Genomic DNA, 17,992 nt, shown 5'->3' with positions numbered 1-17,992 from the left:
CATGGTTCTCCACATCATCGCCTCCACCATTGCTTTACGTCTTGCCCAGGCTGTGCCTCAGCTCTAAGAAGTAAACAGTCCACTCCTCGGACAGCAGAGGTACGGGGTGCCCCAGATCGAGCCTGTTGGTTGCCCTTTTTATCTGCTCTGGAGTTTGGCATTCTACACTCATTGCAGTGTGTTCTATGTTCGCCCGTTCTGCCCGGTGGCTGCAGTGGCTAAGACCTCGGACGTCGATCTGGCTACTGGCTTTGACTTTGGCTGAGCCTGTGGGTGGTACACAGGCTTCTGGAGCTGACTCTGAATCGGAAACCTGGAAAGTCCCACACCTGACTGAGGGGATGGAGATGTCACCCTGTGCTACCTATTACTGCCATTTGGTCTCCTCTTGTTCCTTCAGGAGATCATTGTGAAGGGCTCCTATTTTGGCATGGAGTGGTTCCGTACCTTGCTGTACTTGCAGCTAAGGAACCCAAGCTCCTCTGGATCTTCATCATTCTGGACCAAGCACAGCTTGTTGGGCGCTCTTCATTGTGGCCTGGCCAAGCTTGGTGTCTCATCCCTCTTCACTTGCAGGGAGAATTGGCTGTTTCGCAGGTGGGGGATTCTCCCACCTGACGGGTGGAGAGTGTATTGTATGTGAGTGGCGAGTCAGAGCCTCAGAGTGAGGCAAACCAATGGTGAAGCCTGTTGGGGGTAGCATGCAGTCAGGGGCTGGAAACATGCTATTGTCTGTGTGTTATTTGACAGTTGAACATCTACCTTTTAAGTCCATCTTTCTTCACTTTTCTTTCTATCTACAACTACTCACCCATTAAATGTGGGTTGATTGAATCTTGGGGTTGGAATTTCCCCTTCCACTTCCAGCAGCTCATTGGTGCTGCCCAGCCATGAGTTTGGATGTGTCTTTGTTTTTGTGTCGCTGGATTCAAATGAGTGACCAAAGACGGTTTGATTTATGGGTCCATTCTGAGCTGAAGTGAATCCAACCAAAAGGCATTTTCCAACTTCACTGCAGTGTGAAAAGGAGGATTCGGTTGAAGTGCTGACTGGGATCATCTGTCCTTTACCTGTGGTTGATGTTGTGAACCTCTCCCCGGGTCGTTTGGAATGAAAAGGCCAATAAAAAGGAAGATGGGATGTCATTCTACCACGATGTCTGGTCTCTGTGTGTGGTCTGCTTCCTCTCTCCCATTCACTTGTCGCACGAAGGTCTTTTGAAGGAGTTTTCTGTCGGAGAATGTTTCTGTTCCTGAACACACACGCTTCACTTTACGGACCTGTTAGACTCTGCTGTTCTTCTGTCCAGGTCCTTAGACTAAGACACTGATCTTAATTGTCAGAGAAATTCATCAAACAAATTAGGGCTGGGGTTGACTTTCCAAAAATAATCTAGCTAATTAGATCATTGGTGATCAATCAAATGATGGAGCCACACATACATTTAAACAACAAAATACTGTTTATTTTGAAAAAAACAAATCTGTATAAGAATTTCAAGTCCATTCAGACAACCTCCCTGAACCAAAGCAAACAGACGCGTCTGTTCAGGGAGGACTCCTCCATGTTTGTTGTTGTTCTTATCATATCAAAAACAATCCCATCTGCTTCGAGAATCGCTGCCGTTTATATTTCCCATTGAATATAAACAGGTGCTTGGCTTTTTCCCTGTATTCCCTCTGCTGCTCCGAGGTGGCTCCGTGTCTACGAGAAGGTCATCTATAAGTTGGAGTAACATTTTCGTGGAGAGCTGGTGCAGGTCCTGAATAGCAATGACCGGCTCACGCCTCTGACCGGTTCACCCTCAGGACAGGAGCAGACGCATGAAAGGGAGTCAGAGGCGAGTTCCCGACATGCTCAGTGTTGACTTACCGCTTATAAGAACCTGCCGGTTGTGCTGTGTCCACCGTCACGTATTGTCAGGTCAGTATGCAGTCTTGTTCTGCTCCACCTCAGCAGAATGATACTTTGACACACACTTGACAAAGCCATGTTATTAAGCCTGCGCCCCCTGCAGGCTGTTGAAGCAATGTCATGCAAAACAATTTCACGATATCACGCAGATATATTTATAGCGTTTTTTGCTGTCTGTTTACAGTACAGCAGAATCAAACACATACTTTTTCAATGGCGTATTTTCATGCAGCTTCAGGTTAAGTTTGCATCGGGACAACAGTGCTGCCTCATTCCATTTGATCAGAGCCAAACACACAGATCATGATATTTGCTGGGGCAGGGCTTGGCGCAGGAGCCGCTGCCTTTCTCTCTGTGTGCGCTGGACCGGGCCCAAACGCACGTGTCCAATGCAACAGTCACAACACGGCTTCCTGAACAGAGTGCGGAGCGGCTGCCAAATCGGCGTCAGACGCACTGAGGATAAACTCGATGACCAAATCCCCAAAGGAAGATTTTCAATGCATAATCGGGATTAGGCCAAAAAATAAGAAGACGGTGAGGGATTAAGTCAAGTCAAGGAAACTGATGGATATGCACTGAGAGACGGTTACGTATGGCCAGCGTTTGGCCCGCCGTGGTATAGTCTGACTGAGAGTCAAAGGCCGTCTGTCTTTTGGTGCCCGATTGTGGCACCGTTGAGATCTTACAGTCAGGTAATAAAAATGTCGTGCACATGTGTCAAACATGAGGAGAGGGCCTGCCATACGTGTGACCATCTGCAAACTACATTTTAGCTTCCTACATTGATCAGTCGGTCTCATTTTTAACTGTCGTCAGAGAGTATTTTTAACCTGAAGGTTCGGGTTTGCAGAGGGGGATTCAACGAACTGAACTTTCATCCCTATCCTCACCCAAACCTGTTCAAAAAATAAAGTATATTCCCCATCTGCTCCATGGTCTTCTCAAACAACCTTCAAAGGCTGCATCCTTTTGGGGCGTCTTCTGAGGAGAAGCCTCCCCGCTGATGATGCAAGCCGCTCTCACCACACTAAACAAATGTGCCATCACAAGCGTCCTGTATTTGTCCTGTAGTGAGCTGTTCTGATGCAAACAAGGCTGGTTTGTTCTTTGCCAGCCTAATTACTTCTTCATCCCTGCATGTTGGGTTTGCAGGAGAACATAAAGCGAGATCCGGTGAGAAGAAACCATTTTCGTGGAGGTGCTGGAGGCGCTTTGTGTTTTTCTTGTCATAATAAAAAAGCGATGCTTTTGAACTGAGGGTAAATGGGAAAGGTGCAAATGCAAATTTCGGTGCAAAGTGCAAATTTATTTCAAGCTCTTTTGGGTGTGTGGGACAGGTGGAAGGCCAGTTCTGAGGAATTATTCAAAAGACCAGTCTCCTCCAAGCTGGATCATACAATTTTGAAAATGGATTTGCAGACATGTCTCTTGATTCAATTTTATAACTTCACAGGGAATCATTTGAACAAAAAGTTGCCTGATTTATCAACCTGCAGCTTCACTGCAGTGTGAGCCATCTGAACCACTTGTAGAACTGAAGAGGAATCATTTGAGATTTTCTATTTTGAATGTGGAAGAAAAATGTCTCTGGATTGCTCATGCATCATCATCATTTCCCGCAGGCTGTGTGTCCTTTTGTTTGTTTTATTGGATGTAATGAACAAAATGAAGGCGATGAAAACTGCCGACCAAAAGTTGAGGCAGAACGTATTGGAGTTCAAAAGAGGTGTGGAAACTTGAACATGTATTGCATCTTCCGGTCATTACAGCCAGCAGCTGACCGTGACACTCTTCGCTGGCGTGTGTGGAACAGCTGGTGCGGTGGAGTCTCCACCTCTGCTAGCAGGGTTGCATGTGTGTGAGTGGCTTTCTCTGTTCATATGACTGTTCATATGACTTCCATCAATACAAATCTGCATAGATGGAGTCAAGTCCAGATCCCTGATGGCTCAATTATGGCTGAACCTACGTGAAGCTCTGAATGGTCGGGGGACGGAGAGACGTCGACGCCTGAATGTAATTTGGCTGCAAATCAATCCCCCTGACCTGAATGGTTTTATCATGGGTGGCTTGGTTAGAAAGCGCAGGCTTGACTGACACCTTTATTTAAGTGATGTCATCTTGCAGTTGTTGAAGCTCTGACTCGACCGTGTGGTTCTCCACCAAAGAGAGGCTTCGATGAGTGAGGCAGGCATGACTGACCTTTATCTCCTTGTGTCCTGGATCTCGTACGTTCAGTCGCTGACATCACAGTGTTCAGATCCGTCTTGGACAGACACTCCACCGGACCTTCACACTTCACATGAGCATGAACATGAGGGTTTTACCTTCCCCTGCTGTATGGGGAGCAGTCCTGCTCACAGTGCACGACACATGCAGTGCGCTAGCTGATTGAGTTTAGAATCAGAATCAGACTTATTGCCATGGTCAGTGGGGAGCCCACTGACTAGGAAAGTGTCTTGGAATAAAGTGCAACAAAAAACAAATAAAATAAAATAGAATAATATAACAACAAGGCTGTTCACGAATTTAACAGTCTGATGGCCGAGGGGAAGAAGCTGTTCCTGTGACGGGAGGTTCTGGTCTGGATGGACCGTAGCCTCCTGCCAGAGGGAAGAGAAACAAACAGTGCATGTCCAGGGTGAGAAGGGTCGGCTCTGATCCCACCTGCACGTCTCTGGGTCCTAGAGGCATACAGGTCCTGAAGAGGTGGCAGGCTGCAACCCATCACCTTCTACTTTTACTTCTACTTTTTCTTCTTTTACCTCTACTTCTACTGTCATAATTAATTAATTCTCCACTCAAAAAAACACGTATTAAAACTCCGACAAGGCCTTTGTGCACATGGCTTCTTTTTCAGCCTTGCTTTTTGTCCATTTCTATTAAGACGGCGTTTTATTCCATGCTGAATTACAACGACAATAAAGTCGAACAAATATTTCTTTCTTTACGAGAGGTCGCAGCCCAGCTATCAAGTGAGTGTTGCTTGGTGTGTCCAGCACTGTGGTGGAATTTTAAGGTGCTGATTTACGTCCTGAATGAAATAATGCGGGAAAAAACAGTGACTCACCATACAGTGGATTTTCACGTACACATTGTAGCTTCTTTTCTGCATGTTCAACTGACTTTGGTCATTGACTCCTTGACAAAAACACTTGTTGGCAGCAATGGAGAATGATATAGTCTTAGACTTCAACATCAGTTGATGTGTGCAGACGGACAGATTCCTGGTCGGCCAGAATGATGGATGATCGGAACCAGCCGCTTGTGACACATACAGGGGGCTGTGACTCTTATTGACACCGTCCAGTGGCTGACTGTGCATGCAGGGGAATAAAAACGCCAGAATTTGTTTGTGGATCTTGGACGTACCTCAATGTATACATCAACATATCAGGTGTCTCTTCAGTGTGATAGCTGTCCGAGGGCTTTGTTGCAAGGCGCCCGCAGCAGAGATGATGGCACTGACAAAGTCTTTAGTTTGTCTCACACCTCTTGTATGGGAGAGCACGTCCTCAATAATGTAGGAAGCTCAACAGGCTCACCGCATTATGGCTGTTTTATGAAGGAAGTTATTTATTAAGAAAAAAGAAAATGAAGCTAAAACGATTAAAGGTGAGTGAGGATGTTAAGACGTGTCAATATAAACCTATTGAAATATTTCAGACATTTGAATATAAATCAACATAACTATGGTCCAAACATTCCAGATAAATTTATTCCTATTATTACTATTTTTACTGCTGAAGTGGTGGTGACTAAAAAAGACAGAGAAAAGAGGCAGATGAAAACATATCAGTTATAGTTTTAGTCTGACGTCAAAAGGGCCACAAAAACACCGGCATCGGGCCGCAAATGGCCCCGAGCCACACGTGGAACAGGTCTGCTCTTGTGTCGTCATTACGCCGTGGCAGCTGAGAGAGTCAAGGCCAAATGTAAACAGTGAATTGTCCTGATGAATTGAACAGAGTTCTCTCATTGGCATCCAAGCAGCTCTGCTCAGCGCGACTACTCTCCAGTCACAATGGTGCCATTCCTTTCTCCGGCAGGAGGCCCCAGTGACAGGAGCGTCTGCAGGTCGGGGGGAAGTATTTGACAGCGTGCATCAGGTCCTGCTCAGAGAAAACATGATGGGCCGTCCTCCTGAGGAGGTCACAACACTACAGTATGGAGGAGTAACAGTGCTGTCTCCATGAGCAGCTGCTCACAGCTCTTGTTCTGAGCGGCATGGGACTGAAGACGGCCCACGAAACCCTGCTCCAAGACCTCAAACACTTCATCCAGTCTCATGCCACTGGAGGTGGAGCAGGGCCCGCTGGGATGGAGAGGTGCAAGTGAAATGGGCTGGGAAGCAGCGCCCACCGGATCAATGGCTGCGCTTCCTCCATTCAGAGGAAACCTGTCTCCTTCAGTGGCTTTGGAGCGGTGATGCTGGGGAAGGGGGCTGATTCACGCGCGGGCTTACCTCTGAATTTCAGTGTGTGCGAAAGCGGAGATGCTGTTTGTCGGAAAGTGAGTGCGTGTTTTGTGAGGGAGAACAAACCAGAGAGAGAGAGAGAGAGAGAGAGAGAGCGAGCGCGCGCGCGACAGAGCGAGTCTCCTCCTCCTCCTCCTCCTCCTCCTCCTCTTCCTCCTCCGTCTCTCTCGACACTCTGACGGGGAACCGAGTCCACCACGCTCCTCTCACCGACGAGTCCGCGCATCCGTTTTCCTCCTGCACGATGGGAACCGAAATGAGACCTCTGTGGTGCGTTCACGTCCGTCATCTCCTCTGCATTTCTGGCTTTGTTTCTTCTTCTCTTTCGAGTCCCAACTTTTGTGTTCCCCCTCCAGACGCGTCCTGAATCAGCCGAGCGCGCGGGGATTGCACCGAGGCAGCAGGTGTCCGGGCGGAACTTTGGATGGAGCCTCTTTGGACGGTGAGTGAGACCGGCCAACTGGATGTAAAGGTCCGCGTCTTGTCACGCATTGAATGCATTTGACGGTTTGCGGTTTGTGAGCGCGGCGTAAGTGACAACACTGCAAAGTGAACGGTGTGTTTGGAATTTAAATGTCCACCGTCAACTGTGACGTTGAACTTCATCCGTCAACAGGTTTCTGTGAGACGGGTTTGACTTGTGCACATTTTACGGATGTATTCTTGACGACTCAGTCATGCTTTCAATTCGGCTTCCATTCCCAACTGGAGGGATTCTCCCCCTGTAAAGTGCTTGGACGCAACGTGTTTTGCTGAAGGATCCCATCCGAGTTTGTATACGGAGTGGGTCTATTTTCCATTGTTTTCAGCTTCCAAAAAAGGTTTTCATGCTCAGAAATGCAGGAGAACTTCTCCTATAATAAGTGGAGCAACATGTGAACACCTCTTCATGGAAATAAGTCAGAGTGTCCAGGTGCCAATCGTAGACACTTGCTGTCCTCCTAGTGTGCTGTTTCTTCTCCACTGGACTGTGTTTCCTACCGTCCTCAGTTCCATCACTTCAGTGTTTTGGCTGCAGCCAGTCACATTAACTTCAGTGAGCGCGACTCCCTGCAGATGTTCTGCTGCCACTACAGAGTTTCTTGGTGTTTCCTTGTCTTTCGCCATCTAATTTGTGTTTCCCCTTTTCTCTCCTGCTGACTCCTCGCTGGCCTGCCTCTCCTCCGACACCACCCAGCACTGCTAGATGCTGTATCTGCTGAAGTCAAACTGGTTGTGAAGGTGCAGGACTTCTTCGCCCCTACGCTCCAGGTCGGACACAACATGGCGGCGGGAGTCGCAGCATGGCTTCCTTTTGCTCGGGCAGCAGCAATTGGCTGGATGCCTGTTGCGAATTTGCCCATGCCAGTTGCACCAACGGAGAAGAACAAGCGGCAAGATGAGCTGATCATCCTGAACGTCAGCGGGCGGCGCTTCCAGACCTGGAGGAACACCCTGGACCGCTATCCTGACACTCTGTTGGGCAGCTCAGAGAAGGAGTTCTTCTACAACGAAGAAACCAAAGAGTACTTCTTCGACCGGGACCCAGATGTTTTCCGCAGCGTTCTCAACTTCTATCGCACGGGAAAGTTGCACTATCCTCGCTACGAATGCATTTCCTCGTACGACGAGGAGTTGGCTTTCTTCGGCATCGTCCCGGAGATCATCGGCGACTGCTGCTATGAAGAGTACAAGGACAGGAAGAGGGAGAACGCCGAACGTCTGATGGATGACCAGGAGGACAACAAGGATGCCAAGCTTCCCAATATGACCTTCAGGGAAACCATGTGGCGGGCGTTTGAGAACCCCCACACGTCCACCATGGCCCTTGTTTTTTACTACGTCACCGGGTTCTTCATCGCCGTCTCCGTCATCACCAACGTGGTGGAGACGGTGCCCTGCGGCTCAGCCCCCAACCAAAAGGAAGTGCCGTGTGGCGAGCGCTACACTGTGGCCTTCTTCTGCATGGACACCGCTTGTGTTATGATCTTCACCGTGGAGTATCTCATGCGCTTGTTCGCCGCCCCGAGCCGCTATCGTTTCATGCGGTCGGTCATGAGTATCATCGACGTGGTGGCCATCTTGCCATACTACATAGGCCTTGTGATGACCGACAATGAGGACGTGAGCGGAGCCTTTGTGACGCTGCGAGTTTTCCGCGTGTTCCGCATCTTTAAGTTCTCCCGTCACTCGCAGGGCCTCCGCATCCTCGGCTACACTCTCAAGAGTTGTGCGTCAGAACTGGGCTTCCTGCTTTTCTCCCTCACTATGGCCATAATTATCTTTGCTACCGTCATGTTCTACGCAGAGAAGGGTTCAACCTCCAGCAAATTCACCAGCATCCCTGCCTCCTTCTGGTACACCATCGTTACTATGACAACACTCGGGTAAGAGCAGAGCACACTTTTATCTGGTTGCAAATGCAGAGCGTCTGCCTTGATGTGTGTGTGTGTGTGTGTGGATCTGACTGCTATTGTTTTCCTACATGCTCGTCTGCTGTGTGGCCTCAAACGCTTGACTCTTTAAACCAACTTTCTATGTATTTTCAAAGGAGACATAAGTTTTCTTTGCCACTCAAAAGCCAGAGCAGTGGGCCGTGCAGCTGTCTGCCCTCCGTCCGTCAAGGATGGAGACAGGGATATGTCGGAGATTGCAGTGGGAAGGTTAACGGCATCGTCGGGAAACAACAACAGCATACGTTATGGCTGTGCAGAAGCACAAACAGAATATTTTTACTAGCTGAATAGCTTTCCGTGAAATGGCTGTTTATTCAAATTCCCAGTTTTAGTCAAAAGAGGGATCTTAAGGTTGTGGAATAAATGAAGTTCAGCCATTTATACGTCTATTGTAGGCATGGACTTTGTAAAGTATGTGTTGCATTGAATGGCGCCTCATCATCCTTCATTTATTTGCGTTGTCTTTTGAAAGCTTTCCTATTGCATGCCGCCTCTTTGAAAAGTAAGAATGCGCAGCGACTGTTGTCCTCGCACGTGAGGCACTTTGATGCATTGGTGATCTACAACTGCCAGCCTGTTTTTCTTCGTCTTTATGTCATCGTATATTCGTTTTTACGGCGGTGACGGCAACCGCGCATACATCATTAATTTGACACGCCGTGGGTTTGCACACACGTACGCGCTGACGGTTCTGTGATACGCCAACTATTAGGCCTAATGGTGTGTGAGTCAGACTGAGAGGCTGACAAATTGCAGCATCCTGCTAAATATCACAGTCATGGAGGCTATAAATGCTCTCAGCCTCTTTTCTCGGTGACACACTTGGCGTCTGTATTCGTGGCCTGTCATTTACGAGAGCTGGTGTTGAGCATATTTTGGATTGATTTCTTAGTTCAGCGGCTGCCTTTCTGACAGAAGCAGCCTCTTTTTTCGTTGCTCCTCCACGCTGCTCAGACACAGCGGTGAGACTTGAGACACGGAGTCGCTCTCCTGTTGCTCTTAAGCTTGCGCTGTGTGGATGTGTGTTTGTGTGCTAAGGGGGTGGTAGTTGTTGGGCTTGGCCTCATCAATAAAGCAGAGGCCAGAAGTGGGTGTCAGAGTGACTAATGTTGTGGCCCACTGCATCTGCTGACTAATGTAAACTTGCCTGACACGGGTCCCTGCTCTGGGTTTACGTCAGTAAAACACACATAATAACTCTGCAAAGGGAAGATTTGTTTAAATCTCCAGAAGAATCTACTGATACGTTTTTGTTTGACTTCTCCCTCTTCGCCTGGTTTGACCTCACAGCACGCCATCTGCAGACAATAGATGGTTGGAGACTTGTAAATGTTGTGGTTAGCTTGTTTGCAAACCAGCTCTGTGCTCGTGCTCATCTTCAGTCTGCTGCAGCGTGAAGCTGTCGTGCTACCAAAACACAATGCTTAGTGCTCACCAAGTGCTTCAGTGTTTTTAGTTTCTCCACTCAAGACAAGCACACGCCTCAAAAACACCCACTCAAAAGCAGATGTAGCATGAATGTCATGCTGATATGAACGCTCGTGGGGCAGACTCGGTCCTTGGTGTCGTACGTACACGCATGACTTTGACTACTGCAGATGAAAGCAGTTCTTGCTGAACTGTTTGACTTGTCATACTCTTTTCTGTTAGTGTTGAGAACCGTCTTGGTTCCACTAAATGCTGTTGTTTCCGACTGGCGGCTCAGTGGCGCCGCAGTTGCTCTTCCACTCTGGGAACCAGGAAGTCCTCTCCCAGAATTGTTGTCAGTCTTGTTCCCATCAGCTGTCGCAACTACTATTTTCAAAAATCCATAGATATTAGTGATGAGTGCAAAAAAGGCTACTCTGAAGTTCAGATTTGAACAGTCAATTATCTGTGCATGCATTGAGATTGTTTTCTTGAAATAAGCCGGCTCAGGACGAGAAATGCAAATTCTATAGTGAAAGTGTGTAACCTAGATAAAATTCCAGCCTATATAGTACTTGGATGAGCCGCCGTATCTAGACTAGAAACAACATCTTGAATCCCCAAATCAAAGGAGAAATTCCTGTGCAGTTGTGTTGAAGTTTCCTCATGATAAAATGAACATTTTCCAAACAACATACTGTGAGAAGTAAAACATGACACTGAAAGAGAAGTGATGTAACCATACGCAGGTCCTCTGCGCACACATGCTGCAAACTCATGGTGCTAACTGTGTTTGTTAAGAACAAGACAGAAAAGTCAGACAACAACTATCCTGACTATCCGTCACCTCAACCCTGCTCCCATAACCCTTTGCTCCACAGGCAGCCTGGATCACTACTATGTAGTAAATTTAAGCATAAAACATATAATTGTTCTGAGACAGCGGCAGCGATGTAAAATATCATTTTACCCGTTTCTTTAACTCATTTCAAGATTCCTTGTCTATTGTAGACAGAAAAGATGAAGTTGTGCTTGAGGTCAGAGTTTTTGCATAGAGTCAAACCAGCAATATAAAATCCATGCTTAAAATAAGAAATCATCTCACTCTTCTGAATCCAAGTTCCTTTTATCTTGTGCAGAACCACAGTATTCACAGTGTAAGGTCGAAATCCTCCCACGCTGATCAAACTTTGGGTACAGTTTAGTCCAATCAGGGTGGCTGCGTTCAGGATCATCATGAATTCAGTAGTACTTTGGAGCATTGCTGTCCTGCTTGCAGCACTGGCGCTGTCTCATTCCATGTAGGGCTCGGACAATGCATCACACCAACCATAATCCGGGTTTTTGGTGGCTCGATAGACAAAATATATTTGAAAATCCCTCCTGCTTGAGTGGCACTCTGACATCATAATGGAGAACAATGGCCTGGCAGTCCTCTCTGTGGCTTTTTGAATCCCCTGTTTATCTGATCAGAATCCTATCTCAATTAGAATTCATAATCCCCTCCAACAGTGGACTGCTAAATATCAGGTGGAGCCTTTTGTTGTGTATCCAGTAATGTGTCCTGCTGAAAATGGAAATGGAAATAGGCTCCGGGGGAGCGGTGATGAGGACATTGGCATTGTTAGAGAAGGCACTGTTTATGAATTTGAGTTTGCATTGTGGGCGTGTTTTTCAAAAAAGTTCAATTTCAGAGCCATGTTGAAGCTCTGGGGCCACGACGCTGACCTGAAGAGGTAAAAGCCTTGAAGAGAAGGGCATGCTGGCACACAATGAGGCTTAGGCTAAATCAGATATTAGGAAGTATGAGCATGGAGGGATTTTGTTGGACAAATTGATCCTGACCTTTTCAATGGTAATGGCCTCGCACTAAATCCCAGCTGGTGCCAGGGAGGACAAATAATTTAGTGGATTGCCTCTTGCTTTGGACAGTTAACAGCCAGCTGCAAATCAATGTACTCATGTGAACTGGCTTTCTACTTTCAATTCTGACCTCCGTCCATCCACAAAAATATTTTTGTCTTCATGATATCGGAGTATCATTTCAACCAGCAGCCTTCTGAGGTGTCGAAGACATGGATATTGTTCCTTTTATTCTCTCAACCTTTATTTAATACGTGGCTTTAGCATGGAAAAAAACAAGAGAAGCGTTGGCTGGGTGATGGCAATCAGAGCATATAGACTCTTGGAAGCACTGGGGATTGACCACAGTCCATGATGAGAATCGCGAGCATCACCTGAGGAGCGCGACTTTTCATTTGAAGATAGTTTCCTGGGAAAGTATTAGATCTTCCTTCAAAAGTTAGTGTCTGTAAATGATTGAAGAGGGTGCCTCGGCCTGGGCTTGATGCTGCTTCTCTTGTTTTGCCTGAGGTAAAGCCATCACAGGCGCTGCCTTCCATGACTTCACAGCTTCCCACTGTGCCGCGACGCGCATCTATGGGGAGAACAGGCCTGTGAATATTTGAATCACTAAATCACTGTAATCACTTCAACGCTCAAAAGCAACAGTTTGGAGTGGAATTTTCTGGCCTGACTATTGACACGATGAGGGCCGACCTTTGACTATACTTTGCGAAGACAGTGCGTCTATTCATCCCTCCGCTCTCCCTCTTTGGGCCTTAGAATTGATCAGCTAATGAGCACTGTTTGATGGTATTGTGCTCATCTGCATAATGTGCCGTGCCCGAGGATGATTAATAACCTTGCCAAAGACCAGCTTCTTTTGATCACTGGTGCTGTAGGATCAATGCACGGCACCCTGTCTCCCAGACAACGGCTCTCGGCCTCATCCACTGTAGCTATCTGGGGGTCTCGCGCCATAATTCATTCACATTTTCACTTCCCGCAGCAGAATTTCTGTGTCACACTTGCAGCTCACAATGGCACACGCGCTTCCTCTCCGACACATATCCGACTTGATCTCCTTTGATGGGATGACGCCTCCCAATCGTACATCAAAGGGCTTGATGCGCGCTTGCCTGCTCTCTCCTGAAAACCCCAGGTGTGTTTTGAATTTGCCTTCGCTGCCACTGCTTCGTTGTTCAGCATGTTCAGATTTACTAATAGTGCTGTGTTTAAAAAATTGATTTTCCCATTCTGAATCCATTCCTACATCAATTCCATAAAATCGATTCCTCGGTCCAAAGATCGGATTGATTGACGTTTTAACACGTATTCTCCGGGTGAAGTCCAAGCCCTTTGACGCAGGCGGCAGATATGACGCCACAGTCAAAACAACCTGCCTCCTCACAGTGGCAACACGAGCAACGTGCCGGGTTTGAAAACGCTTCAAACGCTCATAGCAACGGTCTGGCACCATTTTGGGTTTAGACGCGACCAAACCAAAAATGCGCTCGATGAAAGCATAGCAATTAGCATGTTGTGCCTAATGGAGCTATTGGAAGTGTTGCAGTATTGCGGAAATACGACCCACCTCATGAGTCACGTGACGCGACATCACCCAGCGCTCCTTTCCCAGCCATCCACCGGGCCACAACAAATGAAACTCCAGTGAACTTTACCACCAGCGGGTAATTCTGCACGCTCTGTCGAAATAACTGAAGCGACTGCAGCTTCGTTTGCAAAGATATGTGCCGTCTTCTGTCGCTGAAAACGAGGGCTTCAGGCGGCTAATGAAAGTAACAGAGCCACACTACGTTAAGGTGTCTCGCAAACGTCTGTTATCCCAAACACGCACCAGTCAGTCAGAGAAAAGGTGAAAAGTAAGCTTCAGTCAACAGTCAGGGGGGCATTACAAGTGATGCGTGGACATCTTGGCAATCTTACACGAGTCTGACAACTCACTATATTGATGAGGAGTGGGACCTCTTGTCGTACGTACTACAGACCACAGAGAACTGTTCACATACTGCGCAGTGACCGTCAGGTTGCTGTGAAGTCAGCACTCTGTTGACATTTTCACTGGCTGAGAATATCTTTTTTTCATGTTGATAATACCATAACAATGCATGAGTATTAAACAGCAGCATCTTTTGGGTGAATTGTTCATGTCCCATTTCTAATAATGCAGCAGTCCCATGAGCCAGTCCCATCTGGCGCTCTGTGTCCGGGTCTTTATTATCATTGACTATCAATCCTTCATTCATTTCCTGCTCAATGTCAACATGATACTAGTATTAATACGTTGCCTAACTTACTTAACTTGATTATGGCAAGAGCTCAGAAAAGTACTAACCTGAATCCAGATTGGATCGGATCAGATCGAATCGAATCGTGATAATCGATTCTAAGTCATGAGAATCGGAATCGAATCGATTCTTGAAATTAGAATCGATACCCAGCCCTACTTACTAACACCTATGATCTTTATGTTGCCGGCGCTACCAGTCACAGTCTATTCAGACATGAGTTAGAGTGTCGAACTTGTGGCCTGGGGGCCAAATCTGGCATGTTGTCTTGGTCCACAAGAGCTCTGAGTTGTTAAAAATGAAATTTAATGAGGCGTTTAAAACTAAATCCCCTCATACTATTACTTCTAAAGGCATACATGCTGGAGACCGTACGTGGAATAGTCATGGGCTTCACACTCCAGCATGAGTGTCTGTTGCTTCTCAAAACCAAAGGAAGGTGTTTGCTTTGCAGTGACACAAGCAGGACTGCAGGCAGGACGAGCAGTCGTGGATTTGCTGGTCTGAAAGTGTTGGACTCTTGAGTGACGCTCTGTCATGTGGCTTTGCATTGTTTCAGTCGTGGTTAGCTCAATAGCATTGCGGTGGCTCTCGTTGTGAAGAAGTGCTTGGTGATGGTGATGCTTTATTTATGATAAATATTATATATTTATGATCTATTTTTCAGTGTGGTTGAGAGGCCTTTGGTCCTTTGTCGTTGGTCTAACTGCAGGTCTGCGTGTGAGGCTTTCTTGGGCGGGACGACTTGAATAGACTGGGATCTCCACCATTGAAGTCACAAAAAATGATCCATTTTTTTCCATTCACTGATCGAATGTAGTTTACAGCCATGATGCATCTATTATTCCCTTTTGTGCAAAGCTTGAATGCGGCGAGTGAAGAACCCAGCATCTTCCAAGGACAAGCAATAATGATTCTATCGTCTTGTGCAATGATTGTAAGCTGCGACATCTGAAATTTCGGTACAAAGGTTTGACACTTGGCGTGAAGCCACTGTGCGATCAACAATGAATGAATTTCACACAACACTACTGTGACTTATTTACTGCAGCTGCACGTGGAGGGAAGTGAATGACACTGTGCAACTGTTTTATTTTGAGCACATTATTTCAAGTTCAAGTTTTATTCCAGTTTTTCAATTTTATTTCTGTCTTTTCATGGCATAAAACAGTTGGTATGAAACAATATCTTAAGTATTATTGGTCTTCAACCATCAGTCAAAAAGGTTTCTGTGTCGCAATCTCCTGCTTTAGTTGGCATTTCCTCTGAAGAGTGTAGCGGAGAGAAGTGTCGATCCAGCCTGGCCAGGATTTTACCCTGGGTTGCCTCTCAGTCAGAGTGCTGAGTGCCAAGTTGGTCACTTGGCCAAGTGTTTGTGCCTAGCCACCAATCAGCCAAGACACGTGTCTGTTGTGGCCATTGTGGCTCTGAAGGGCAATTTACACAGAGAGACTTGGAAGCATGTGCTGCTGTTGTCTGGCATGCTCATGCTGTGACTGGACACTGTGTCCCAAACCTAACTTCCCCTCTCCCACCTGAGTGATTGGATGGTTGTGGAGCGAGCATAAGCGGGGGAAGGGTTGGCCGAATGAACATTTCATGATGAGAACACTGTCCTGTTTCTAAGCTCATGGTCCTCCACCAAAATCAATACATGGGCTTCAATTCAAGAAGCAGTGGATTTTTGAAAAGTGTCTGAGTTTATGAGGCTGGTTCCACTTGCTAATGTATTATTGAATTTCTCCTGATGTCATAGTGACATTGTCTTTTTACGAGAAAGGTCCTGAAGGACGTTAAAGTTTCAAGGAGAAACCCAGGTAGAACAGGATCCTCCGTGCACCTGAGGTTTTCTGACAGCTGGAGGGAGTCTGTTTCAAACAATGTTGCTGTCCCTGATCACTTACTTCCATGCGTTCCTTTACTGTTCAGCAATATATCCACCAGGGGGAGCAGCCCACTGTCAAAGGTCTATGTCAACGACAAACTCCACAACAAACATGGCAACACTGCCACCATGGTTTCCAGTGGGACTGCAGTGGTTTTGCCTGTAAGCTTTGTGGAAACTTGCAGAAATACAGACAAAATGAAGGCATGGACTGGCTTGAATGTCTGTTTTTTCCAGAAAGTGTCTGCACAGAAAGGAAAAAAAAAAATGTGTACAAATAATGTTGGTTTTGACAGAACGGCGTCCCGGGAGGATAAACATGACGTCCCCATCTATCCCAGTAGCTGCTGTTTGTATTGCAACTCCAATGAAGAAAGACATCGCGGTGCTTTTCCACCCATTAGTGGATTTTATTTTCTGAATAAAAGAGCGTCTGAGCCAGTGTACACTAGTTTTTTTCTTTGTTTTTTTCTAAACCGAAGATCAGTCCACGTGTCATTTGCATCATAGCACAATTCTTCTTAGTGCTATTAATAGCAGAAAACCAACCATTTCCATATCTCAAACTCACGGAGGAAATGACACTTGACTATTGTGCTTCCGAAAGTGCCTGAAGCCATTAGAGAGCAATGAGCATAGGCTCTCTGAAATTCAGTCATCTGGTGGATGCGGTTCCTCAGTATCGGTGAAATTGTCTCAATGTTTTAGTGTTGCTGTGGAGTTTGACACAGCTCACTTCAGTTATGAGACTCGGTTTTGTCACTTTCTATATTGAGTCCCAGAACCTTTTGGAAGTCCTGAAGCGCCTCATGACGAGGCTGTTGATACACAGGGCTGAAATGACTGGAACCAGAACCAGCAGGGTGCTTCCATTTGTGAAAGCACCAAAGCCTGTATTTTAGCTCTCTAAGCTCTTTTTCTTGTCAGCACTCGCTACTAATATCATCTTGAAACTGCGAAGTTCAGTGAAATTGGAAGATATCAAAAATCTCTGAAACAACCTTCAGCCTTTTGTATTTTGGCTTGTTAATCGAGGCCAACATCTTGATCAAAATCAAATGTTTTGCCCGGCGGCTCTTTCCAAACTGAGGCTGTGCTCTCTTATAATGTGGTTTCACCTCAACCTCCAAACTGAAGTGCCTCAGTCTGGGTGCTTTGAGAAGGATTAGTTGTTCTGTAAACTGGATGGACTAATAACCCTCTGTTTGGAGCAGGTCATTCGTGTGCTGCGAATGAGATTAAAACCTCATGCAGATTGTCTCCCTGTGAAAGAGAATCCCTTCTGAAGACTTCAGTGGCGCTGGACCGTGTCAGAGAGGAGAGGAGAAGATGGGAGAGTCACGCCAAAGGTTGCCACCAGGCAAGGCTCACCCTGATGTAGGGCTCCACAGCAAGAATTAGTCGACGTCAACTTCCTGCGTCGATGCGTCGTGTTGCTGTTGGTGTAAACACACCTGGGCCGCAGCAGGTTGTTATTCAGAAGCAGTGAGAAATGATCACATTCTCTGAATCGTCCAGATGCAGGATGTGAATTTCTGCTCCTTTCCTTGGTTCCTGACCGAGGTCCGACTCCTACTGGCCGTCACCGTCGCTGCCACCTCCCACCTCAGTGGGAGGTGGCAGAGTGTCACAGTGAGAGGATTGAAGCAACTTTAGGTTAAACCAAAATTGAAAATGAGTCCAAACAAAGGTCATCGCGATTAGTCGACTGACCGAAAAA

The 17,992-nt window shown here is 46.7% G+C and overlaps 1 protein-coding gene across 2 annotated transcripts in view; it reads left to right on the top strand.

Annotated features, from left to right (window-relative positions):
* The first annotated feature begins 6,560 nt into the window (after positions 1–6,560).
* LOC128749926 (potassium voltage-gated channel subfamily D member 3-like) overlaps positions 6,561–17,992 on the top strand; it is an 80,575-nt gene continuing 69,143 nt past the window's right edge. For both annotated transcript variants that reach the window (XM_053849941.1, XM_053849940.1), the window contains exons 1-3: positions 6,561–6,664; positions 6,751–6,836; positions 7,572–8,760. In XM_053849941.1, the coding sequence (XP_053705916.1) occupies positions 7,658–8,760 (1,103 nt within the window). In that variant the 5' untranslated portion in view covers positions 6,561–6,664; positions 6,751–6,836; positions 7,572–7,657. The remainder of the gene's footprint in view (positions 6,665–6,750; positions 6,837–7,571; positions 8,761–17,992) is intronic.

The sequence above is a fragment of the Synchiropus splendidus genome, chromosome 18, assembly GCF_027744825.2.
Source record: "Synchiropus splendidus isolate RoL2022-P1 chromosome 18, RoL_Sspl_1.0, whole genome shotgun sequence".
NCBI classification, from domain to species: Eukaryota; Metazoa; Chordata; class Actinopteri; order Syngnathiformes; family Callionymidae; genus Synchiropus; species Synchiropus splendidus.
The sequence above is the reverse complement of the archived record's forward strand: the minus strand, read 5'-3'. Positions and strand labels throughout refer to the sequence as shown.